Source organism: Buteo buteo, chromosome 13 (genome assembly GCF_964188355.1).
Source record: "Buteo buteo chromosome 13, bButBut1.hap1.1, whole genome shotgun sequence".
In the NCBI taxonomy this organism is placed as follows: domain Eukaryota; kingdom Metazoa; phylum Chordata; class Aves; order Accipitriformes; family Accipitridae; genus Buteo; species Buteo buteo.
In genome coordinates, this window is record NC_134183.1 from 25486546 (window position 1) to 25513804 (window position 27259).

The 27259-nt window shown below is 46.7% G+C and overlaps 1 protein-coding gene and 1 long non-coding RNA gene across 3 annotated transcripts; both read right to left on the reverse strand.

The window, feature by feature from the left end:
* Window positions 1-753: 753 nt before the first annotated feature.
* LOC142038506 (uncharacterized) lies at window positions 754-4114 on the reverse strand. Of its 2 annotated transcripts, none has more exons than XR_012652583.1 (3): window positions 3371-4114; window positions 2777-2970; window positions 754-1097 (listed from the first exon to the last, which is right to left on the reverse strand). It is a non-coding gene; the product is annotated as an uncharacterized LOC142038506 (long non-coding RNA). The 2 variants fall into 2 exon arrangements; XR_012652582.1 differs by having other exon boundaries at window positions 2661-2970.
* Window positions 4115-18790: 14676 nt separating this feature from the next.
* MEX3B (mex-3 RNA binding family member B) lies at window positions 18791-24903 on the reverse strand. The gene is made up of 2 exons (XM_075045133.1): window positions 22564-24903; window positions 18791-21633 (listed from the first exon to the last, which is right to left on the reverse strand). The coding sequence occupies exons 1-2, from the start codon at window positions 22829-22831 to the stop codon at window positions 20177-20179; spliced, it is 1725 nt and encodes a 574-aa protein (XP_074901234.1). The 5' UTR covers window positions 22832-24903; the 3' UTR covers window positions 18791-20176.
* Between the last annotated feature and the right edge of the window lie 2356 nt (window positions 24904-27259).

Here is a 27259-nt window from a genome sequence, read left to right on the forward strand (position 1 = left end):
ATGCATGATGGTATGATTTGCAACATTATATGTTTAAAGACAGTCATGGCAGAGGGAGAATTTTCATTGGGAAGAAAGAGGAGACTGAGATCGAAGCCAAAAAGTGGGAAAGTGTTCATGCCAGTGAGTTTCAGCTTAGTGTGCCTGTATTGTAAATGCTTTGTGAAGATGCTCTAGGTAAAAACTGCCCCAATAAATCATTGTTTAACCCACCTGTTCAGAAGCAGACACTTGGTGAAGCAAGTTCCACTCATGTCGTTCACCCCTTCAAAAAGAGTATTATTCTTATGGTTTCAATGGGGCTGACACGGTGCACCTTGTCTCTTACAAGACTGGCAGAACAGTGTAAGCAGGAGTATGTTACATCTGAGTTCATTATTTTAAAAAAGTGGAGAAGGAGGGGAGAAATGCCTATACCTCCACATCTCCTTGCTCTGGTATTAATGTTTTTCAGCTGTTTTAAATTAAGATAAATGTCTGAAGTACAATGGCATTATGTTTGAACTCCATTCAGTTCAATATAAGTAGATTTTAAACAGGAAACCGATGGTCCTTTTGAATGTGAAACTCTGTATTAGAACCAAATGTAGCTCTTTAATCTCATTTGGTACATATACTAAAGTCATTATTACTTTATGAAACCTTTTTAAAGATTTATATATTCCATTGACTTGGACTTATATGGCAACTGCTTTTTCTTTTAGGTTTAAAATTAAAACAGGAAAAAATTCTTCAACATTCTCAGAACTGTTTTATTTCTTTCTTGGCACAGAAAGCTGTTAAATGAAGTCATTTTCTCCATTGTGCAGCAAAGCTACAGCTACTTGTATGTCAGTCAAAATATACTTTACCCAGAAAACTCATAGCTGCTTTGTTACTGTAAAACTGAAGTTAGTCTCATTGTTCCAGTCACACAGTCACCAGATATAGCCTCTGAAAGGGAAAAATAAAGTGCATACTATTCCTGTTAACTAGATTCTCTTACTCACGCTGAAAGTCTGGCAATCCCAGTGGCATTGAGCGTGGAGTAACGTGGCTGTCACAGCCTAAACAGAGGGTCCAAATGCAGCCAGCTAGGAGTAGGTATTTCATCATACCTGAGAGGAAAAACCATGCAAGAATTTTAATACATTCAATGCCCAAAGTAGGTGTTTGTAAAGGCTATGGATTATTACAAGATAATAACACAACATGAGAAGCAACAAGAATAAAGGCATTATCCATGTGACCACTCAGAACCATGTCCTGATTTTCTAAGAAAACCATAACGTCATAAATAAACTAAATAAATATTCCTAGAGGTATAAAGTAATTCAAACAAAGAATACATCATAGTAAAATCCAATGAAGAGAGAAACCTCACAGGCATATTGTTTGAATACTTGTTTCTGTTTCAGTTAACTGATTGTCTGTGTTACTATTACTGGAGACTGCACAGACCTCCAGCAAGATCGTATCACCGTCATGCTGGGTAACTCGTAAACAAAGAGAAGCCCTGCTCGAAAGGATGGACGACGGGAAGCACAGCCATCGGATGAAGCAGAAGCACTGCTCCCCCCACTTGACTAAACTGGAAAGGGAGCCACGGAGGCGTTAAGTGACCCGCATAAAATTACAGATGATGCTTATAGCAGATCTGGGACCTGAAAGCAGATCTGCCACAGCCCAGTTAAGTGCCTGGTCCAGAAACCACACTTTTACTGGCTTTTCACTTTTGTTTTTCTCATGTGATTACGTACAGCTTACACTGTGCCATGGCCAAGTGGACTCCCAGGTCAGTCAGCTTATCTGGGAAGAACAGAAAGAAATGGCAAAAGCTGAACCATATGGAAAGTCCCTCCGCCAATAACCAGGTTTGGCTCAGAGGAGGTATGACGGGGTCAGGCTCTTTCCTGGCACTGTTCACAGTTAATTGAGGGATTTTGAAGGAAAGGTGGTTTCTAGAGAGGCAGTGTGGGCAGCAAGGTCAGAAAACTCCCAATGGGGAAACCCGAGCAAGGTTTGCGCAGATGCCAGTGCTGATCCACTCTGACAGGAGGAGGGACATGCGTTCTCCAGAGCAGGAAAGGAAAAGTCGCATTTCTCACAAAGAAACTGAAAACACAACTGCAAGGATTCTGATCTCTTACTTGGGTGACTTCCCTTCACTTCAAATAGGGCAGATAATGGGGTTTAAACATCAGTTTAAAAGCTCATCTATAGATTAATAGGCAAGCCTAAATTGTTCTTATGGAATTAACTTTCATCCAGTATGGCTGAAAACTTTACTGATGTCAAGTAGACTCCCAGAAATGGGCAGAACAGCTCCACTGGAGCAAGGTACTTCTCAGCAGATGAGTGGAAGAAGCTGTCTTCTACACAACTCAGTTATTGTCACCAATGATCACTATATTCTTCTGGGAGAAAAAGACAATTTGGAAGCCAATATCACCCTGTACTATGAAAACACATGGCTGAGACCTGCTTTAGCAATTCCTTGCCCTGCAGTTGTTTCTTGCGACATGAAGAAGATGAAAGCAAGAGAAAGTAATCACCAGAAGTCCTCCCCAACTCCCAGCTAACCAAGAAAAAAGACACCTCCAAGCAGTTGCCGCCTTTGCCACAATTTCCCTTTTTCCTCTATAGATTTGAACAAGAGCAGCCAAGCGACAAACACACACCTGGGTAATCCTTCCTAGGAGGAACTGTAAGGAGAAATTTCTCTTGCAGACACTGCTCTTTTTTGGGGGGGAAACCCCAAACCTTGTGTTAAATATCTTTTAACAAAACCACATACAGAAGTTTGACCAAAGCTGCAGCAAGAGAAGACCATGAAGCCACTTGTTCAGTTACTCCTATCAGTAATGAAGCATGAAGGATGTGGAGCAATTCTAGATCAGCAGCTTTCCCCGTGGACTCTACCAGCCCGTCATGCAGCAGTAGGTGACCACGGCGGCTCACGTTCCCCTTCAGATCCCGACTGACAGAGCACTGAAGGGGGAAACCACAGAGAAACATGGCATCAGGGACACACTCAGGGGGGTTTAAAATCCTGTACCAATATTTCTGGCTTCTCTACTTGTTCTAAATTGTCTTTTATGCAGAAAGGAGACCTACCTCTCCTGACACAACTATTAAAATTGGGGAAACTCAATAAAAATGAACGCACTATTTTTTAACAGTGGTGTTTCCTTATTCCACAAAACATGTATTACCCTTTTCTGATGACCAAATTTAAGTGGAGCCATTTATTATAAGGAAACTAGTCTCTCTACCCCTTTGCTACTTCAGCATTGACCCCACTCAAAGATAGTTCTTCGTTAAACTCCATTTATCCATCATCTTTACTTTTAATGACTTTCCATTTTTGAGAGAATGAAGAATAACGCACCAGGCTCAGTGTTCCCGCACAGGATATCCATTCCCTCAGCTCTGGGCACCAGTTTAGGCACAATTCAAAGGATTAGAAATGGGTACCCAGGCACCCTGAAGAGCCGGGGGAGAGGGCAAGTGTCAGCTCGCAGTCATGTCGGGGGAACGCCCTTTCTTTCCACTCCCTGTGGGTGACCAGAGATAAAGTTTTGTTCACATCCAGCCAAGGAAATGCTCTGCTCAAAGGCAGTTCCCTTACACTACCAAGTTACTGTAGTGCCTATCACTCTCCTTTTCAGCTCTCTGAGCTGCAGACACAGCAGACCTATGCAAAATGTATAGTTCCCAGTATAGCTGTTCAGGCAGAAAACATTCATCTGTTCTCATACATCTTTCAGCAATCCGTTTTGTTAAAGGGGGAAATTATATCATACTAAGTTAAACTGATACCATGAGAAACTCATCATTAATCTGATTTTTTTTCACAGCTTCTGCTAGTCAGAACTGAAAAAACAATCTGTGTTAAGGTAAAACTAAATGATGACAAGACATGAGCCAAGCTGGGACCTGTTTACAGCAACTGGTGTAGCTATACTAGCAGAAAACCTCACTGGCTGGCAGCAGAGCTGTTACGTGCTCATAGGGAGAGAAAAAGCACCTCTAGCCCAAACTACTAGAGACTGCTTGATTTTAAGGAAGCGCTTTGATCCCAGCAGAGATCAAAATCATGAGACAGCCCCTCTAACTGGTGCTACACCCTAAAGAGTTGTGAGTCCATAAATTCAAGGCGCCCCCAGCTCTCCCCAGCCAGTTCCCAGGGTGCTACCCCCACCCCTTGCAGCAGGGTTGCAGAACAGGTACGACACGGGCTGGTAGAGGGGCTTCTTTTAGCAAACAGCAACTGGAGATTTCTTTGGCCATCTTCACTCATCTCAAGTATGACTGGTACTGGTTCCAGTCTTGAAGTGAGTGAGCAGCTGCAGTCAGACAAGTACCTTTCATGGACCGCACCCTGGAAAGGCAACATTCAAGTGAACGCAAATTACATTAATGAAACCAAAGAAGAGTCACACTCTGGCCCTATAAGAAGTCTGCCAGTCTCTTCCCACCTGGCCCGTGTCCACAAATGTTTGTGCGACCATCCGTTTCCCACTCGCATTTGATTTATGTGGGACATTGAGTTGTCTTGTTACTATGTGCATGTTGCCAGATTAACTACTAGTGGGGCAAATGCAGCTGAAACATAGAGGAGCAGGGTGGAGAGAAGGACAGCATGAAGATGGAAGGCGCAGAAAGGAGGTAGGGAGAGGGAGAAGTCCCTTTCAGAGCCAGAGGTTTCCAGGAGGAGGCACAGAGGGCAGACAGAGCTGGCTGGAGGAAGCCTTTAATGCCCATTTGGAAATCAGCCGAGATTTTAACAGTTGGCTCCAGGGAATACAACCAGCTTTAACACAAACTCAGATATTAACCTACCATTTCAGGTGAGCTCACTCTTCTCTAGCTTGTTGTACTGGAAACATCTGCAGGTATCTCAAGAATTAACTTGCATACAGTTGTGTAAAAAACCCCAAACAACCCCAAACCAATCACTTCCCCACAATTAAGTTGCAGCTGCAATGTGAGGCTCTCCACACAGAGCCACAACCAGTCCACACGCCTCACGTGCATGGACGGCACCTGCCAGGCTGTCCCCTGACGTGCTGAGCTCCTGCTCTGCTCCGACGGGGGTCACCAGGGGCTTACGCCTTGGAAAACTGAACCTCAGGGAGCTGCGCTGCCAACCTGAGGAGAAGCTAAATCTGCTTTTGTGGTATTACACAACATTGTGACCACCCGATGGGAAGTACTGGGCCTATGCAAATTCACTTTGCCTTTGCAAACTTGTTTCAAATTTTTTAATGGGGTAACTCTGTACTGGAAAACTTCAGGCCAGATCAGCTGCTAACCTTGTCTGGCTCACTGTCAGCCGTCCTCCCACAGCAAGCATAAAGCTAATCTGAAAACACAAAGCTGCATAAACTTTGCATCATTCATCCTGGCTAATTTGACAGGAGTGTGATTGCGCCATGCCTCTTGATTCAGATCAGATTTATATTACCAGGTGACAACCTGCATCGTGAACAGCCCCTTATTAATGATCACGACACCTGTGAAAACGTACCTGTCCCGTGCCCCAGTGTTGCCTCGCATCCGTTCTCTTCAACATCTAAGAAATTGCCTGGAGTCTAATCACATTTTATGCTTAAAAAAAAAAAAAGGCAAATTAAACTTATAGCATGGAAATGGCCTATTTTTGTGCCATCTAAAGCACTGATAGGGAATTTCCCCTTAACTTCCAATAACCAAGCAGCTTTTAGAGGGCAGGGCTAATGGTTCTCAGTGCAGTCACTACATTGCTGTGACTTCTCCATGAAAGGCCCTTTCTCTACTCTACCCAACATTTGGCTTTTCTCAGCATACCTTCATTTTCCTCTGTTTGGCTATGTCTGTTACATCTGTGCTTCTAAAGCAAGCCTCCTCCTTTCCCATTTGCATGCAGAAGGGTATCTCCAGACTGGTCTGTACTAGTAGGTTTTCCCTCAAAATTAAACTATTTGAATTTAGAAGGTTTAGCAGCACCTGTCTAGATAGGTACCAGCAGATGACCCGGGTGATTGCAAATGCTCATTTCCCTGAAACAAACCACATCTCACTGTGTGACTGGAACTTCTGGATTCAAAAGCTGTATTCCACCTCGTTGTCTCCCCTGTCTTTTGCTTCTCACTTTGCACGCGCAAGTGCTCGACACGCTCGGGTAGTTGCTTGTCTTGAGGAAGCACAGTAGTCCATGCTTATCTGTAGCTTGGCCTTTTCTCTCTGGTGTGATTTGCTCTTCTCCATCGAAATCTCTAATTCCTAGCTTTCTTTCAGTTGTTTATGTGATGCAGCAAAGGAGGACAAATCCCTCCAGCCCCCTTTGCCCTCCACACACACTCCAGTCTGGTCTCTGAGGGCTGTAGTAATATGCTATTTACATCGCCAGTCTTCAAGCAGAACATCTTAAAAGGATGCGTAGTGGGCTGCAGCTCAGAGCACGCTCTAAATCACCTCCATCTCTCTCAGTCAAGGTCAGCAACAAAACCTTGCACAAAAACACAATCTGAAGCAAAACTGTCCCATCAGACCATCCTTTCACCCCCCGGGCATCCCTACTGAGAGGCAGCTTTTTCCAAAGCTCCTCCCCAGTATGCAAGCCCAGTCACGCGTGTTCTCCATCCCCTAGGAGAGGTCTGCAGGCACATCGTCCCATCCCGGACCAACGGCAGAGACAGCCCGTGCATCGCCTTCCTGCCAGAACACAGCTGAAGTGTCTGTGTAAAACAAAGGTCCCTGGAGACCCTGCAGCACGAGCCAGAGCTTTAGGACAGCACTGGAAGGGGTCATTCCCAAATCCCAGAGCACCCTCCTCTCTTATGGCTTGGCCTCTTCCATTTCACAGGGCGCTCTCAGCTGTGGGAGCTGGGGAATAGAGTAGCCAGACCACTCCGGCCCTACAGGACCAATAGGCCCTATCACAACATGTTATTTTTATTTCTTTCCAAAACATTTGCATTTAAGAGGGTCATAAGTAGCAAAAGAAAAAAAATAAGGCAGGTGTATAAATAATATACAATAATACAAGTAATACAAGCAATAATTGAAAATGGACTAGTTTTTGTAAACATTCCCATAGCAATGAGAAGAAGTCAGGTTAATCAGTCATGTCTGTAAATGGAAAAGTTCTGCTGTATTTTGGTGAGTCGGTAAGGCAAAAAGAAAGGGCTTGGAGTCTTCAATGTTAGCAGTTTTGTTCAGAAAAGCAGAAAAGATAATCCAGAAAATAATTCATACAGATAAATGAGTCAGAAACATTGGTTTCCAGGTGTGAGTCCTATTCCAACAACATGGGTTTCCATATTCATAGAAGAGAACAAAAAGAGCAAGGCAACATGAAAAAAACATGACTGATCATTTCCAAGTCCAGGTGTATACCTAAAGATAGTGAGGAGGAAATGAATAAATAACTAAGCTTTTAATAAGTGCATCAGTGTAGGAGAGACCTGACAGGGTCTAATGCAAAGGGGAGATGCTGTAAGACAGCCTGGCTTCTGCACCAGAACCAAAAAATCCGGTAACACATTGAAATGAAAACTTGCATCCAGCAAGACCAAAGCCAGACTCTAACTGCCTGAAAGAAAAGAGCAAGCAGGGGAGAAACAGAGATAAACGAGAATGTAAATGGTGGTGTATCACACTGAAGAGAGACAGAAAAGAATCTAGAGGAGCTTCTTCAAAGGGCACAAATCCCCTTTCTCTTCCAGCTCATGATATTATACACAGATAACTTGAATAGCCTTCACAACAGGAAAAGCATGTTTCTGACTGGAGACAACACACATTCCCCAAGTTATCAGCCACACAGAACATACCTGCTCCATGAAGCCTTACGTGTGTGATCACACAAGCAAAGAAACATTTACTTGCTGTCCAGGCAGCAAATGTACATTGCAGGAAAATCCTGGATCCACTGAGGTCAGAAGGAAAGTGCACATTGACTCGGGTAGCTTAGGATTCACCAGGACTTTTGAAATTCTGAATGCTTCAATGCATCGGAGCAAATCCTCACCATCTCTCTGCACAATTCATCTGCTGCAGCTTGTCTGTACACTACCATGACCTGAGACGTGAAAGGTAGGAGAAAGGTTGGTTAAAAAAAATATAGGAGCTTTCTACATGACTCTCTGCTAAATAAGTGTTACCTGTGAAAACACACACACACAAAAATAAAAAAAAAAGAATTTTGCAATTACTATCTGATGGTCATCCAACACAACAGTAGGTCTAAAAGTCAATATATAGAGTCTGCTGGTAAATAGTATTGAAAATAACACTAAGTCAGGTTACTCAACTTTTCAATAACCCATCATGAGCACGCAAGATATGGTCATCTTGCACAAATCGTCATGTAGTTTTCCAGACACATAGAAGAGCATCTCTGGTACAGTGCAGATGTTGGTATGCAGTACATGTTGTTGACATCAGGAAAGCAATCCTAGAGTGATTGGTATGTCTCCTAATACAATGCCGTGTAGCTATTCAGCTCCTGGAATTTGGTTTTATGCGATTCAATCAGCTCTAACAAGAAGAAATAGTAACACATTAGGCAAAGTTCTGAGAGACCAACAAATCAAAATGCTGTTTCACTGCAGCCACCATCAGCCTAGCAGCTGCACGTTTCTTACTGGCCCTGTTTTTCTGTCCTGGTATAGAGAAATTATTGTTGAACACTAGGGATTAACCATGCTTGCTAATTCTACGGGATCTAACATAACAAGACGCTTTGCATTTCTATTATGCTCTCCAATCCAGAATTTTAAGCATGTTTTAATGCAAGTTCACTTATCTTCACAGCACCCTAATACAGCAAGCCAAGACTATTTCCCTGTTTAATAACTAAATTGAGAGGAGAAATCCAGTGGTTTACTCACATCAGATGGCACAGCTGCAAGCTCAACTCTAACAACTCTCTTGTGTATGTCCCGCAAGACCATAGCAAGTGTTTTTGCTCGGTATGATATCCTCAGAAATGCTTGCAAGCACCCAAAGGATCATTTTTTGGCTCAGTTAGCCCATCAGTTCATTACAATGGCTTAAGCTGCCTGCTGCTCCAAGAACGGCTGACCCATCCGTCAGGTGTGGACATAGGAGTGTCCTTCACCATGCTGAAGAAACACCACACATCTTAGTATTTCTAATCACTTTACACTATTGAAATAAAAGACTTTTTTGCTGTACAGAGAGCTGTGGCATGCTTCATCAAAAATACTGTTCAAGCCACGGCACTAAGCTGGTCAGATTCAGCTTTCATTTACAGCAGCATCAGGCTAGGGATAATTCGTATCACTCGTGTGAATTTGCTCCGCTTTCAGAGACTCCTCCTCTGAGGAATCTGGTGGAAGAGGTCTAATTTTCTCTCCAATACACTGGCTTCAGACACGTGCAATTACAGCGATGTCTCGCCAGTGTTAACTGTGATTTACACTTGCCTGAGATCAAAATTAGACGCAGTGCACTTATAACGAGAGAAGAGAAATTTAACAGTAAAATACAAAGGGCCAACTCCACTCTTGCAAATCATGGGTCTCACAAATCTCTATTTATCAGTGAAAAACATAATCACCATGCATTTGCAGGTGTTAACTAGAAGATTCACCATTTTTTCTGGTTTGCCATTACTTTACTGCCCCTAGATCAATTATTATCTTAGCCTCAGACGTCAAGTTTTTCTGAGCCTCTTGGCTAGTTTCCTGAACAAGATAAAGAATTCTTATTTATTGTTTATGCAATTTTAGCAAGTACACTGGCATTCCAATCTATAATGGAACTACCTTCCAAAACCAACACAGGGCTCTCATGATTACCGGGGTTTGATGTTTACAGAAAATCAGAGCTTAGATAGTAAACTGGTATTAGCTACATATTCCTGCACAGCAATACAGTAATCATCTCTCAAATAATTCCCTCCATTTCTGGAGTGCTTAAGACTCTGAAACATGCAAAAACATGCAGTTTGGCAAGAGGAGAGGGGATAGGGGGAGCAGAGGAGGTTCCAGAGGGTCTCTTTAACGCGGGTTGATGACATAACTACAGAACGCCCAGCAACTGCCTGGAAGGAGCAGCTAGCGATCAGCCAGACCCAGGCTACCTGCAAATCCACCGCGACATGAACACAACCCCTCTGACCAGAGCAGAGAGAAAGGGGCGGAGGGGGCGTTTTTTAACTCCGACACAGGGCTGGAAGATGTCCCTGAATGATTTTACCACGGATGAGACAGGTACAGCAGTTCTACAGCCATACCCCGCGGGGTGCTGGAGGTGCGACGCCTGACTGCAGGGAGCTGCCCAGCAGCGAGCAGTCAACCCCTTCTTCCACAGAAGCACGGTACCGGCTCCCAGGCGTGCTCAGGTGGAAGTGGAGACAAGCAGGGTCGAGCTGTCATCCCCTCACGGCAGAGACGGTGAGCAATGGATGTGGGTGTCGCTGGGACAGGGACGGAGATCTCCCGTGTGGCTCTGACCCTCATGCCCAACACAGAGCTCACCTCGAAGTCCTGCAGCGGCGGAGAGACATGAGGCTCTGGTGGCTCCCCTGAAAGAGTTTCCAAGCTTCTACAGGCTGAGAAAGACTCGGTTTTTTCTTCCCCTCTGCTTCTGGATGATCCAGGCTGGAAATGACAAACCAAGAGCACTAAGAAGCCTCAATGACACCTGAAGCTTTATGGGCTGACACGAGTTCCAGGAAAATCAACGGGACCAAGCCCTGATACGTGAAACCCTAAGTTTGGCTAAGTTTTTTTCATGTTAAAAGGGGTTAGATTTTTTTTTTTCTCTACAAGTTAGAGGACACTCCCTGACACTGCTCTCGATTTAGGGGGGGAAAGGATTAAATCAGTGTGGCTCACTCAGTCTGAAGAGATAGTTGTGCTATTACTGTAATTAGCAGCTGCATTGTAGAGGAACTGATAACAGCCAGCCAACATAAACCACTGTCAGTTGAAAATCAGCCTCAGCAATTTGGGGTTTGGAACTGGAACCTTTTACTTCTGGGAGAAAAAAAGAGAACAAAGGGTGTTTTGGTGGTGTCATGTCTTTTTGCTCTCTACTTAGAAAAGTCACAGCCAGCATCTTAAAAAACAAGTTTTACCAGCGCTCAGCCTTTAATATATGCCAGCATTGGTTGGTACTTTAAAAGAGGGAAAACTTTTAAAAAAGCAATAATGCATTAAGGGAGATGCACGCAAAGAAAGATGATCTTAAACAATACTAAAAATAAATGTAGCTTTAAAAGATCCCTTAAAAACAGCTGTTGACGTTAGAGATTTAATTAAAATGTAATTAGCTATACATTCTCCTTTGAAATGAACAAGCATATTACAGCCTTCATCTACAATGAATTGCCTTTTACATTCATACCTTGCTTTTGCCTGTAAAAAAGGCAGGTTTTTACAGGAGGTGTTGTAAAGATAGGACAGTTCTACCTAAAATTTTACAGTCAAAGAAAACATAAAGTGATTTTTCTTTTTTAACCTACCGATACAAAGCCATATTCATTGTGCTTGCAATGTTCGTGAGATAGTTCACAAGTGTTCTTAAATGCACAAAATAGAAGAAAAGATAGAGATAAATGGATGAGGGATGGTGCTTGCAATAAATTAAGATTCTGAAGTAGGTCACTAAAGACTGAATCAATCTGACTCCCTAATTGTCATTTACCTGAAAGAGAAATGCACCATAAACTGCTCACCCTGCATGGATTTGTACAGGCAGCGTGCAACCGATAGCTCTCCTGGGGGCTAATGCTTTATGGGAGCACCATTGACCTGGTTTTCTACAGAAACTACACGGATATTTTCAATTCCAGCGTGGAACTGCAGCCTCAGTTATAGCCATCAAACTCCGCATTAGACATTCATGCAGCATTAGGCATCCCGTAGCTGCCAAGGGCCACACAATGAGACATTGTCTGACCCAAAAGTCATATAATTAGGCTGATGGGAACAACACCAGTGGATGGTGCGTTGAGCATATCCTAATTTTGGATAGGCCATTCTTTGGCTGCCTGGCTTCCCAGTTAGCTGGGGAAGAAGTGAAGCCTGCTATTATCAACAGACAACTTTGCTGCTAAGCCAGAGTGATGATGAAAGGCCCATTTGGCTTGAAAATTGGCATTGGGGAAAGGAAGGACAGTCATGTAGCAGAGACACACTCAGAGACAAACAGGAGACCCCCAACTTTAATTACTTTTTTTTTGCAGAGTGGGTGACCCTGCCTTCTGGAAGCCATCTCTTTAGCTAGACTTACAGCTTTTTGCTACACCGGCTGGGTAATAGCCCAGCATTCATTATAACATCTAATATCAAAAGGCTTTAGAGGCAGCAGTCGGCAGGATGAACACAGAGCTTGTGTCAGGGGGAGAAGTGTGAAATTCCTCTCATTAGCAGCGCTGCACGTTTGTGCACAGACTCTCTCCTTAAAAGACTGACCTCCTCCACAGCCAAGAAAGGGCTTTCCAAGAACCATGTGACTCCAAAGACTGAGGACATTTTCTGCCGGAGTGGGGTTTTAATTCAAATTAGTCATAGAAAGCTACATTTTTGTGGCCTGAAAGCATCTTCAACTGCGTCAGACATGAAGCAGTTTCAGAATTGCATGTGATTGACTTTTTTTTTTAAAGAAGTGGCATTAGGAGAAAGAAATATGAATGTTTGTGAAGCTTTAAACCTCCCGCCTGCACTTGTGCAACAGTCGCAAATAATTCCAAAAAGTATCTTGTGACTTACAATTCCAACAACAAAAAGCGTATCAAGTCATTTAGGAATGTGATTGGTCTCTGGAAAGCGATACAGACAGCAACTACATTCACCTTATTGCCAACTGTGTATTCAACATTATGAAAAATTAGGTACATGTTTCATAGTATTTAATCACAGCAAGGCTCAGACAAATTCCACTGTTCCCAGCTATTCTTGCCATTTTAAAACATGTGGTCTAAGACCTGCACAGCTGTAGTCATATCATTATGCAAACAGCATCCCAGCCATGAGTAGTAAGAATAGATCTTATTATCCATATAAATTACAAACAATTTCACAACATCAATTCCCTTCCGATGCTTCGTGATGTAAGACATCACTCCTCCCATCCTCCTTCACGCAGGAAAAGCTCTGTTCAGTAATACCCAGCCACACGCACAGGGATTACTAGATCAGTGCTGTACGCTTCTTCAGAACGCTAACGGTTTCATCTCCATCAAAAAAGGGCATCACGTTTTAAAGGGTTAGCCATGTTACACAGAGGAGGCAAGAAAATTGCTAGCCGAAGTTGCCTTTCTGTATCCTCAACAAAGCCTACCAGGGCTATATGTATAACACTGGGATCATGTATTTCTCCTAAGTCAAGCCCACCACACCTATAAGTGCTACATGAGGAAGGGAGATGCTTACACTCACTGTATAAGATTGTTCAAATAACATGTAAAACCAGAAATCTGAAAAAAAAAAACCAACAACCCAAACCCACAGATTTCAAATATAATCCAGTTCTGTGATTGTTTGCTCTAGACCAACATGATTCCCACATGCTGGCTACTGTGAACTGATTAATTAGGAAGTATCGGCAATAATATTTTGTACTTACATCAGGAATTCCACCTCAGGATACTTCAATAATGTCAATTAATTAATCTTCACAATACTGCCTGTAAGTAGGTGTCATTAGTTCATTCACGGATGGAAATCCTGAAGCATATAAAAGGTGAAATTAATTAGCTGAGATGATACAATGACTCAGTAGCAGAACTAAAGATCCTGAAAAACACTCCTTTTCTCCTAACTCTTAAAGAGGCGTGATTTACTTGCCTTTTGCAGTTAAATCGTGGAAATAATTTCCAAATGTGTTACAGAAACTTTTGTGACTCTATCAAAACCACTATTTATAGGTCATGCTCTCATTGAAATTTTCTTTTGATTAAAATAGCTTCTGCTGTTTAGTGCAGCCATCAAAATATAAAGAACATCAAAATCAAATAAAACCTGCCACTAGATCTATAATGAACTGGAGCATGCTACTGTTTTCTCAGGTCTAAATTGAGGCTCTTTTGTAGAAGGTAAAAGTGAATAAAACATAAAGACAAAGGACAAAACAGGAGACGACGGCCTATTCACCCATTCATGGCAGTCACATTTACAAGGCATTTGCCATTCATACTAATGTAAAGTGGGCCACACAATTCTACCAGGTATGAAAGGCAGAAGAGCCCTTATACATAAGAGGAAACAGCACTTTACTGTATTTTATCTCCATCACCAGTGAAAAACCAATAATGAGGAACATCAAAAATCTCTTTTTGTTCTCCATTTAAAGCTAACAAGGCACTTCTCTTGGTGCAATCTTATCAAAGGCTATAAATTTCTCGAGACAGCTAATCAATCACATTTGTAGTGGTAAAGGTATAAGATGCATTTAGTATGAAGGCATTTAACTGACTGATTTTCTTAACCAGTTCTTACCAGTGGAGAGCTGTAAGTTGTTACAGAAGATATGGCAAAAACTTCCCTACCAAAAAACCCCAACAAACCCTCATTAGGGAAAAATATTACCTGTGTGTCTCGGATAAGATTTTATATGCAAACAAACCTTATTTGCCAGAGTTTAATTTAAGGGGAGAATTAAATCCTGATCAAGGTGGGCTTCTGCTACTGGTTTCACTGGAGCCCAAAACTCAGAAAAATGCAGCCTACGACGGTTACAGGTGGTTTCTGCAGCCACAGCCACACCCGATATTCCTTAAGGCTGCAAATTCAACGTCACTTTACCAAGACCGCACGAATTTTAAAAGATCGGGGCTATACGGTACTCACGATATTGTACATATACGCGTGTATATATCTAGGGCAGAGAGTTGCACACACTCTACATGTACAGATAACATTAAAGAATAACCCATATACCAAATGCTTAAGTGTTTTTGATACAGCTTCCTCACTATATAAGCACATCATGATACAACCTAATTCACTAGAACTAAGGCAGAATAAGCTTTTTACTTTTTAATCAAAGCTAGAAATTAGATGAAATGTAATTATTTTACATATCCAACTGTGAAAGCTTCATTAAAATCCTTAATATTAAGGAATAAAACTACAATAAAACTTTTTCTAGTATTACAGCGAGTTTCTGTTAACATTAATGTACTGAAAAAGGAAAGACTTTCTAAGCTGTGATTGTCTGGAGGATTTTAAGCAGTCACCTGTGTACACAAGTATATATTGAATATATGGTCACACATACGTATTTATATATATATTTTCTGAGAAGAAAACAAAAGAACGCAGTAGTTATGAGTGTCTTTCCCACATCACTTACCGTTGGATAGAGCACTTACTCACCTGCAAACTCGGGCCCTTTGGCATTTACCAGGTAGACTATCATGTAAAGGTAAATCAGAAATTCAAATGATTATACAGACGGAAGCATCCCTTTTAGCTACCTTAGATTTAAAATAGTCTTTGTTCTCTAATTAAATCATCTCTACTAGAGAGACAACAGGTACAGGAAACACAAATAAGCAGAGGCAGGGTGAATAATTACTTTTTGCTATTTCTAGATCAATTAAACACAATACTCACCAGCATGCTCTTCCAGCGGCAGAATTCCCATTCACTTCAGTGACAGCAAAGCATCATTTCAATTTCCAAAATGGCAAGACAAGGAGAACGGAGAAAAAAAGACAGGTGAGGGGGTTGGCAGAGAGGAGTGAGAAACATCAAACAAAAAAGCAATTTTATTTAAATACCTTACTGTACTAGATTCTTACTACTAAATTTAAAGTTTGCTTTTAAGTCTCATTTCAATCGATTTGCAGAAAAAAAATCTACAGGGTAAATTTAGATTAAATTGATCATTATAATTTGTTTTATTAAAATAATATAGTGGAAAGACCTTTCTTCCGGTAAAGGGCTCTGGCTTTGATGTCTGATTGTTATGCAAATTCCATGGAGGACAAGATACGGACAGAGGAATAATTAAGCTCAGGACTTTGTATATAATAATTCTTACAAGTTCAGATGTATCCTTTTTTAAGATAATTATGCGTATACGCACTGGGAACCATACAGGTGCGTTAGCAAAGACAGGGAAGCACCCGGAACGTGCGGTCCTCGCCGATGCCCCCGCAGCCGGCTGGGACAGCAGGGCCAGGCTGCTCACCCGCGCCGGGGGCTCCCACCCCCCAGCACTTGCCGAGATTGCAGGGCAGCCTCTCGCGGTGGAGAACCAACCCCCCCAGCCCCGTACAGTTTTCAGCACCAACACGCAAACGTTTGAAAGACAAAGCGATCTTTGTTCTGGAAGACAAACATTGACCATATACATCTCTATATTTCAAAGCGCTCCATTAGAAACTGAACTTTGCCCCTTTCTCAGGCTTTGAAATATTCCCGCACCAAACACAGGCCTTTATTCTCCTTCCGCGCGGGCGTCCCTCTCCTTCTCCCGCTCCCGCACACCATATGGCCCCAGACCCTGGGACAAATTCTGCGCCGATTTATGGCCTCTGCGGTCCAGGGGACTGACCTACGGCATAAATCTGGGGGGGCAGCGCACACGTGTAGCCCGCACATTCCTCCCCGCGCCGTCCCTGCTCACACGCGCTCCTCCCCACCAGCCAAAGACAAGGGATTTGACACCCTGCCACCGGGAGCAAATTGGGGTTCGGGGCACAGCACCGCAACCAGAACGCGCCGAGCCGTAACGCGACGGGCACCGCGTGTGCCCGTACGCCTCCGAAACGCCCTCCGACAGCGGGACCGGGCAGCAGAGGTGCCTCAGGTGGGTGCTGCTGACCCCGCGCTCTTTGGAAGACGGGGCAAAAGGCACTCGCTGCATCCAGGACGCCAAAGCAAGAGTAATCCAGACCGGTCCCAATGCGGGCGAAGTAATTGCCAAAGAGGAACGAACGCGATCGGTTTTTAAGGCACTACAGCCCATCTTCCCGGCCAGAAACGACACGCACGTGGAGCATGCGCTGGGGGTGAAACGGCCTACAGAGCCTGAAAAGGCAGCCAGAGCCACAGTCGAAGGGGGAGGTTGCCTTTGCTTCAGCCACAGTTTGGTAAAGAAAAGAGTAAAGTCAAGTCCCGCAAGACGAACACGGACGATGAGGCCGGTTACACGTAACGAGGGACTCGGCGGCCGAGCTGGGCAATGCCCTGCCACCCTGCCCAGGTCGGGGTGGTTGTCGAGCTGCCGCACGAGTGCAGTTCTCCAGAGGGACGTCGGCTGCTCACAGTCTTCCATAGCACCGCCGTTAACACCATGGAGACACACAGCAGTGTACGTTAAGGGGAGGGGGGGAAAGGAGGAGAATTCAGTTTTCACCTTTTGTTCACCCTATTTACCGCTCAGTTTCACCAAGCTTGGAAAATTAAGCAAAGTGATCAAATTCACTTTTTTATTTATAGTCATTTTCACAACTTTTCCCAGACACCAGTACAGGATGTTTACACTGAAACGAGAAATTGATTGACGCATTTTGAGTTCATTTCCTAAACACCCATCATTAAGAAAATATACACGTGGACTTAAACTTCCTGATCCCTTTAAAGTAACCAATTTTGCCAAGGTTTTTTTCAATGTCCGTACCACTTCTGTATTTAAGCACATCTTCTCTGCCACTCTCTGGATTCTTTTCCACAGCATTGGGGAATTTTTTTCCACCCTTCAAAACGACAAGCTTCCCGAGACAAATGCAACACTCAGTGAGGGATTTTAACTCTATAAATCAGATGATAGCACAATCACAGTTCAATGAAAGAAGCAAAAATCAAATCAAATCAAACAAAGAGATCCCATCATCCCCTGCCGCATCCTCCCTCCTCCCCCTTCCCACCCAACCAGCAGCTCTGGAGTCCATGAAGGAGAGCAGAGCAGAGCAGAGCAGCTCTGGCATACACTGCTGAGCACAAAGTAAAACATATGAAATACGCGACACAGTTTGGGTTTGTTTTGCTGTTTTCGCTCGCCCGCTGAAAAGTGCACCGGCACCCTCAGAAGCAAACATCTCAAATGATCTGCAGCCACCTTCTGAAATCTGCTCTAACACGCTTTATCCAGCAAGTTCACTCAAACACGTTGACTACGATCAGCAACAAAAATATTGCGGGGTTTGCCTGATGGGTTCGTAGGCTCATTAGTCAGAAAGCCCCAATACCACTGTGGGCATCATCAAAAGCAAACAAATTTTACACGGCAATAAATTTTTCATTCAAATAAGCTTGTCAACACCAATTACCCGAACCACAACTGCCAAACACCAAGAAGCACTTTCAAGAACTGAGGAAGGATACTAAAGCCCTCATCCCACTCCAGAAAACACCGCCTCTGGGATGCGGTTCTGAGGTCCCTGGGCATGGCAGAGCCAGCACCCGCAGGATTCGGGCCTCCGTCGGCGCGTTATGACAAAGGAGCCGCCCCTGCTCTCCGCTCTTAGATCGCCAAGCTAAGAAAGCTGTCAGCTCCGTTTCTTACATAGGCTTTATTTGCTAGAAGTAACAAGTCACACGAAACCAAGTATTTTTCAGGCCTAAAAATTCTGAAAAAATAGTATTTTTAGATGTGGAATAAGGCCAGCAATATGCCACACAATAAAAAAACAACTTTTTTTTTTTTTTCCCCTTAAAAACGTGTTATAAGGTATGATGGCTGGCAGGATTATTCTGGAAGCCTTCACAAGCTAAAGAGTTCCAGCAGCATTGACATGACACAGTTTAAACTCCCAACACGTTTCAGCGCTACAAGCGGGTAAAAAAAAAAATGCAAACGACACTCTCAGCACGTCAAATCAAATCACCACGCAGAGTACTTTTTTTTTTCTGTAATATTTTATTTTATTTATATAGAAATACTTAAAAAAACATGAAGTAGCACCATTACTTAAGTTTTACTTTTATTATGTAGAACTTTAAATGTCAGAAAAATAAAACTCTTGATACAATTTCAAATTTTGTCTCAGCAAATATAATATTAGTATTTGACCATGAGGTTAAAGGCCCTTTATCATAAAATAAAATATACTTTGTTTTTAAACTTTGCTCAGTAAAGTACATTTAAGCTCAAGTAACGTCACCTACATATACATAAACAAGTGGTAAACAAATGTATTAAAATAGAAATACTAAAACTATAGTGGTGCAACAGAATTTTTGTAATTTCCACTGAATTCTATTTATACAAATGTTAGAAAGCTTCAACAGTTCCTTTTGACATATGTTTATACATTTCCATTTTTGTAATAATATAGAATAAAATATGCTTTATATCACTGAATAGAAAATATGCTGGGTGAAGCAGATTTAAAAGATTTTTTTCTGAACCTATAAAATCTCCATCCCAACAGAATACTGTTCAAAGCATTACACATTTTATGGTTTGTAATTCCGTTCACAATTGTGTGATATTAAAATAATACAGTGTTCTTTGCCATAAGGCCATACTAAAATAAAAAAGATTTAACCCAGCTACAAAAAGTTCACTGAACTTAAATTAAAATACTTGTAAACATCTTTGCAATATGAAATATAATTTTTCAAGTCAAAAAAGAATAAAATACTTCAATCTGTATTAATGCAATTTATCTTTAAAACCTTTAAACGTTTTTAATATATATAAGAGATATGTTACAGTTTTGTGGGGTTTTTTTTTCTTTTTTTCTTTTTTAAACTTCGATAAAGCTGCAGTATCATGGTTGGTTTTTTTTTCACAGGAACTTCTTGCCCTTTCAAGAACATTCAGAAAAGTATCCACCCATAGATTTAATTATTTCGTAATAAGCATCCTAGGAACTACCAGCACGTTTTACTAACAGTCCACACACCATTGTCATCATCATAAGCATCTCCTACTTTCGATATTATTTTTTTTTATGTTTTTTTTTTTTTGTCATCGTCGTCGTCGTCGTCGTTTATAAAAAAAGGGGGAGTTTTGGAAGCTTCGTATTAAAGTACAGTGTAAAAACTAGCCTAGCACTAGAATGGAGTCGCCCGTTATTATTTATAGCATGCACCCGCTGTCACCACCACCACCACCACCCCCCAGCCCTCCCTCGGCGCGCTCGCAGCTGTCAGCCCGCACCCCCCGCCCCGGGCGGGCCCCGGCCCCACCGGCCCCACCGGCCCCAGCGGCCCCGGCCGCCGCTCCCCCGGCCCCGGCCGCCGCTCCCCCGGCCCCGGCCCGGCCCCAGCGGCGGCTCTCAGGAGAAGATGCGGATGGCCTGGGTGACGGCGCTGTGGCAGACGGGGCACTGCGGCTCCGTCTTCTCGCAGATGCGGTTGGCGCACTCCATGCAGAAGAGGTTGTGGCCGCAGGGCACCAGCGCCGCGATCACCTCGCTCTCGAAGCACACCGAGCAGTCGCGGCTGCCCTTCCGCCGCACGCCGGACGACGAGCAGGACGAGCTGGACGAGGAGCTGGACGAGGAGGAGGAGGAGGCCGACGAGTCGGAGGGCAGCCCCGGCAGGTGGGAGCCCAGCCCGTTGGCGTACAGCGGGTAGGAGGCGGCCAGCAGCCGCCCGCCGGGGTCGCTGCGCACCCGCCGCGCCAGCGGGTGCTCGGGCCCGGCCGCGCTGCCGTGCAGGGGCGGGGAGAGCCGCGCCGGGGGCGGGGCGCCGCCGCCCCGCCGGGGGCCGCTCACCAGCAGCGCCAGGTTGGCATTGGCGGGCGCGGCGCCCGGGAAGGCGGCGGCGGCGGCGGCGGCGGCGGCGGGCGAGGGCGCGGGCGAGGGGGGCGCGGCGGGGCCGCGCTCGAACTGCGGCCAGATGAGGGCGGCCCCCGGCGGCGGGGCGGGGGCCAGGTCGAAGCCGGGCGGCGAGTCGAAGGGCAGATCGGAGCAGCAGTCCGGGGAGGAGAGGACGTCGCCGCCGCCGCCGCTGCCGCCGCCGCCGCCGCCGCCCCCGCCGTACACGTAGCCGTTGGCGCTGTTGTTGTTGTTGTTGCCGTTGTGGGTGAAGCTCAGCGCCGGGCTCGGGGGGCTGTAGTCGGCCAGGCGGGCGCCGCCGCCCCCCCCCGTGCCGCCCCCGAAGTAGGAGTCGGTGGAGGCGCTGCCCAGCGAGCTGGAGCTGTCGTTGCGGTAGTTGCAGAAGGGCTTGCGGCCCGGGGTGGGCGTGATGCTGGGCGGCGTGGGCTTGCTCCACAGGCTGCCCGTGCCGTTCAGCTCGAAGCCCACGTCCGTGCCGTTGGCGTGGAAGTCGTTCTCGTCCGTCAGCTCGATGATGCCGCCGGTGCGCATGGCGATGTGCGCCTCGATCTCCTCCCGGGCCCGGTCCACGTTCTCGGGCATGCCCGTCACCTCGAAGACCGGCTCCTTGTCCCGGCTCGGGGTCACGATGTAGGTGTGCGTCTGCTGCTGGATGCGCTTGATGGTGGCCCCCTTGGGCCCCACGACCAAGCCCACCACGCGATAAGGCACCCGCACCTGGATGGTGGTTTGGCCGGGCAGGTTCGGGGGGCCAGGAACGGTGCCGTTCAGGGCCGTGTTCTTGTTCCGCGAGGCTCGGATCATGGAGAAGTGCTCGGCCGCCGAGATGATCTCCCTGCGGGCCATGGCCACATCTTCCTTTCTGCCCGTCACAACAAAGAGCGGCTCCTCCCCGCGAACCGGGGTCTTGATGTAGGTGTTGGTCTTTGCCCGCAGAGCTTTGATTTTACAACCTGGGAACGAGATGCGGGAGATGGAGGGCGAAGGGGGGGGGGGGACGGGACGGGACACGACAATCAGTTACAACCCATTATTTGGGTGCAGCTAGGGAGGGGGAAAAAAAACACACCCACCCGAAACAAGTTGCCCCCTACCCCGGGTCATCACTGGCATCTCGTCCAGGAGCCCCAGTCACGGTGTAAAGTAATGTCAGCCCACAGCCCTGGCACACACCCAAAGGCATCGCGAGTGGCCACCGACACCTCTGCCATGCAAACTGCCCCAAAACTACCAACATGCACTTCACAGGGACGGTGACAAAAAAAAGGAGCGTGCAGAAAAACTGCACAACCAGGAGGAAAAAAAAAAAGAAATAAAATGCAAGCAGCCTTTACAAATATCAACACACCCGCCAGTCCACATTCCTGCTCAGCACTTTCCTTTCGGAAAAATAAAATCAGTTCTTAAGAAGGTGAGGAGCAGCGGCTGTACCGAGTGAGCCACATTCCCCACTGCGGATGCTTTATTCCAATCCCATTGTTCCACTTCCCCACTCCATTTCTCTTCCTTAAAAATAATCCACGATTTCTAACTTTGGGGGCACAAAGAAACCCCCCCAAGCACCGAGGCTCCCATTTTCTTCCCGTTTCCTCTTGCAAATCTAACTTTTGCAGCCGGAGGAAAGGAGGGATTTTTTATTATTTTCGTGATTTCCCCCCCCCTCCCTCCCAGCAGCTGAAAGTGCATCTCGAAACCGATGCATAGCGCTCCTCGGAAACATCACGTCTGCTGCACTTTCTTTGTCTGGGGGAAGCCGGCAGCGGCCACCGCCGTGCGGCTGCAGTTTTCACGGGAATGGCCAGTGTCGCATCTGAGCCGCACGGCCGGCAGCGCGGAGGGGAGACCCGCTCACCCACACCCCCTCGCATGCAGCAGTCACCCACCTTGTCTCCCCACTATCTCAGCGACATGCTCCGAGCTGGGCACCGGGACGCATTCGGTCATGTTCACGCTCTTTTTCCGAGGCTCGCTGTCGTAAATGGAGCCCGTCTCGTCGTTGTCCAGCCCCAGCAGGGAGAGCTGATCCAGGGCGATCTGAAGGGCTCTTTGGTCATCCAGGGTCTCTCCCCCTCCACCACCACCGCCGCCGCCGCCGCCGCCGCCGCCGCCGCTCCCGTTCCTCTCCATGTCTGCAAAAAGCGAGCTGGGCATAGTCCCCGTGTGTGGTGCACCCTCCTCCTGCGCTCGGCTCAGTAGTAAAAGATCAGACACAAAGGAAAACCCAAGGCAGATGGCCAGCAGGAGAGAAGGAGAGGGAGGGTGGGCGACTGCTGGAGACCGGGCAGTTGTTGCCTTTTGCTTGTATATTTTGTATCTTTTTTGCTTTTTTTTTTTCCTCCTCTCAGTGCAATCCGGTTTATAAGATGTTCTCAGGACCCCCCCCGCGACTCCCCCCCCGAGGTTTTTTGGTCGGTTGTTGTTTTTTTTTTTCTTTCCTTTTTTTTTTTTTTTTTTTTTTTTTTTTGTCGGCTGGGGGTGGGGTGGGGGGGTGGGAAGAGGATAGCGAGAGGAGCTCCGATGGCTTCCCCCCCTCGAGTTCCTCGCCGGCCACAATGCCAAGCGACGGCAGCGTTTCTTTAAGGAGCCCCTCCCAGGCTCCACTCCACTCACTCAGCGTTTTTTTTTTCCTCCTCTCCCCTCCTCTGTCTGAGGCACTGCTGCAGCCAGACGGCTCTGGAGAGGCGGGCGGAGGCAGGCAGGCAGGCAGGCAGGGAGGGAGGGAGGGAAGGAGGGAAGGGAAGGGAAGGGAAGGGAAAGGGAAAGGGGGGCCGCGCCGGGCGCCGCAGCGTAAGCGCCGATCGCTGACAGCCCCGCGCCGCCGCCGCCATCGCTGCGCGCGCCCATTGGCCGGGCGCGGCGCGGAGGGGCCGGCGCTGACCCCCCCCTTCCCCCTTTCTCCCCCCCCCCGTCCCCCGCACCCCGGCCCGGCTCCGCTCTTTGTTGTCGGGTGCGGAACAATACCGGACCCCGGCGCTTGTTTGCGATCGCCCGGCCCGGCGTGCGCCTATTGTCCGCGGGCTGCCCCTCTCCTCCGCGTCCGTCCCCGTCCCCCCCCCTTCCCGAAAGCAGGCCTGCTCCCGGCCGCCAGCCCCCAGCTGAGCGCCGGTGGGGGAGGGCTGGGCTTTTTTGGGGTGGGTTTTTTTTGGTGCTGGGTGGGTTTTTTGTTTAGGGTTTGGGTGGGGGGTTTTTTTTGGCGGGGGGTGGGGAGGTGCCGAGATGAGCGGCCAACGCGGTCCTTTGTGTGCCGCCCGCCTCGGAAGGAGCGGCGCTGCCGCTCGCCGGCCCCGGAGACGCCCCGCGCCCCGCCTGCCAGGCGGCGAGTAGCGATGGGAGCCGGCAGGGCGACCCTCCCGGACGCCAAACGGAGCGCCGCTGCCCGCCGGGCTCCGCGCCCCGGGGCGGCCGCCCCTCAGGGACGCTGCGGGCGGCGGCTGCGGCACCCCCGCCCGCACCCCCACCCCCCCCTCCCTTGCCGCCTCGCGCGCGGCGCCGCCCGCCGCCGGCGCGCGCCCTGCGCCTGCGCGCCCCGCCCCCCCCGCCCTGCGGCCGCGCGGCGCCGCGGCCGGGGCTGAGGGAAGGGACCCGCCGCCCGCTCAGCCCGGCCCGGCTCCCTCAGCGAGAGCGGGGAGGGGGGGCCTTGCGCCCGGAGCCTCTCCCCGGGGCTGCCCCACCTCCGGGAGTCCCCCGCGGCGGGACGGAGCCGCCCTCCTCGGGGGGAGGCCGGGAGCCGTGCGGGCCCGGGGCCGGCGACCGCCCCCAGCCGCGGTCTCCTGAGAGGCGGGAGGGCAGCGCCAGTGCGGGCCCGGGGGCTGCGGCCGCCGAGGCGCGCCGCGGCCGAGAGGCCCCGGCGGGCGGGGGCCGGCCCCGGCGGGGGAGCCGCGCCCCCGGCGCCTGCCCCGGCAGCGCTGCGGGCTCGGTGCATCCTGGGCGCTGCGGAGGGGGCGGCAAGTTGCTCAAGTGCCACCGTGTTTCAGGCTGCGCGGGCCTTAAAGCCCGGCCTGTGACTTCCGCCCGCCGGGCTGGCCGACGTGGGGATGGAGCGGGGTGACAGCTCTCAGTTAAGAGTCCGCAGCGTGACTGGCAAATCCTGCGCTCCCCGGCTTCCCTCGCCTTGCAACTTCAGCGTTTCTGTTTCGTAAGAGTGTGAAGGGGAGGAACGCATCACGCATAACTGCTCTAGCGTAATTTCACCAACGTCTTACATCCATTTTGCTAAACGACTAGAAAATAAATCGCCCCTGCCTCTTCTTTGGACCTTGCGTGACCGCATCGCTTGCTTGCACCTCTCTGCCACCACGGGAGCCCTCGACCAGTAAAAACAGCTTTTTCATCAAGTACCCTGTCACAGAAATCTTCCTTCAGTCTGGTGACTGGACATGAAAGTGTCCTCACCGTTCTCATAAAAACACCACCATCGCATTTTATTTCTCCAGCTTTTCTCTATGTATCTGTAAGCACCCACATTTACTTAGCCCGTGCCAGCTGCTGGCTACAAAAGACTTGACTTTTTCTTACTTCAGAGAAATCAAATAGTAATTGTTTTCCAGTATCAAGTTTGACAGGGACAGACGTTTACAAGTGCACACAGATCTGTTTAGCCAGCTGCCTGTACAAACAAGTGTAACAAGTCACAGGTAATTGTTTACACGCAGTGTTTATTGCAAATTACTGTCACTTCCTCAGGATGTTTGCAGGTTTTGTAACAAAGCTCCAGTGGATTGTTTTCTAGCAAGAGTATAGACTGGTGATGTGTTTTCTTAAGTGCTTGCCTTGTCCCATCAACTAAGGGAATTCTATAGTTCCATATTTAAAAAATTATTCCTTTTACAAATTTACACTTTACTCCCATAGGCAGCAGTGATGGTTTCCATAGGGGGTACATGAGAGGTTACTTAAAAGTGCTCAAGGATCCAGAAGGCCCTTAACTATTTTCAGCATCGAGCATCTTTTGTTTTAAACAGAGAAAAAGCAGATGGACAGAACCTTTGACAGCAATAAAAATAATGCTCTTTATTATTAAATAAAATAAAAATGAAAAGGCTGCTGCTTTGCAGTCTTTTTAACTTCAGGACTCTAAAATCTGTGAGACAGAAAGTAACTGTACCCATTTACCAGATAGGGGCAGGACAGGACAGAGATGAGGGAAAGACACGTCAATATAGAGGATTACTGTTGTTGAAGTCCAACAGGGAGGGTCATAAATACTGAAATGCAAAGATATGAGAAGAGTGGTTGAGTTGTGCTTGGGTTTTGCCTGTTCTTTGTTTTGGTTATTCTCCTAACTTATACTATCCCCTTTTTTAATCCCTCCCCATTCCCACCCCATCTGCTTAAACTCTTGATTGTGTTTCTGCCCAAGATCACTGTACTGTACTGAACATCCATGTACTGACTAAGGAGAAAAAGGAAAACAAGTTACCTTCAGGTTTTTATTCCTCTATGAGAAAAATTTTCTCAAAGCAAAATTCCATGCTGATCTAGCTTTATTTTTTAATTTTAAGCTAGGAGTTCTGATTAAAAATGTTTAAAATGCATTTCAGAATAAGCATGATGCTTTCCGGTGGCAGGGCGAGAAGGAGATGCATTTCTGGGAGACTAAGCGTGCACCGGTGTTTCAAGACTCCTACAAATCCTGTGGAATGGTCCAACATCTTGAGGGCTATTGCTTTTTTACTATTTCAGAAAACATTTAAGAGCAAACTCTAGGGAATAATAATAGTAACAATGAAAAAGTTATACTGATGTACCTTAAAACACGCATGTACCAACAGGGCAGCCCCCCCAGGAACACAGAATCTATGCAATAGTGTGCTCATATGGCAACAAGCAATGCACACAAGATTCACACGAATCTACTCCACAGAAGTATTTCTTTGGAATAACTTAATCAGATCTAAATTAAAGTGTTATCTATCTACCTACATAACACCTTTCATTCCATGAAACCTTAAAACGTGCAGAATTATAGTAAACTCCATCTCTGGGGGAGAGACCAACCATCTATCTACCATTTTATAGCAACTTAACAAAAGCAGGAAGGGAGGATATATTACAGGCAAATACAGGACTCATTGCAGGAGGAGTGTAATTCTCAGTCCTTTTAGTTTCTCTCTGTTATCATTTCCCATTTGTGACAGAGGTAATAGAACTTCCTTCCTGCAACCTTTATTTAATTAAAGTGTAAGGTTTTTGGGGCAGTGAGCTTACTGTATGTATATGTACAGCACCTAGCATGAGGTCATGAATTAATCTGAGGCCTTTAAATACTACTCTAAATACAAAGCATTAGCAATGATAAGAATAGGATATAATTTTCATTTAGAACAGATGAGACCTCTGTTTTCAATGTATCATCACAAAGAATAAATTACATGCAGCTCAGGGAATAAGTAAATTAAGGGTCAAGGAAAAGTGTGTCATACCAGAGACTTGCAACTTCACTCTATCCCAGTTGTTTACACTTAAGGACACTGCTGCCTACTGTTACAGCATTTACTGTAAAATTCGTATTTGCCATAATCTTACAAAATAATGTCCAAAATCCCACAGGCCCCATCATCAATAAGACTGGGAGTATAG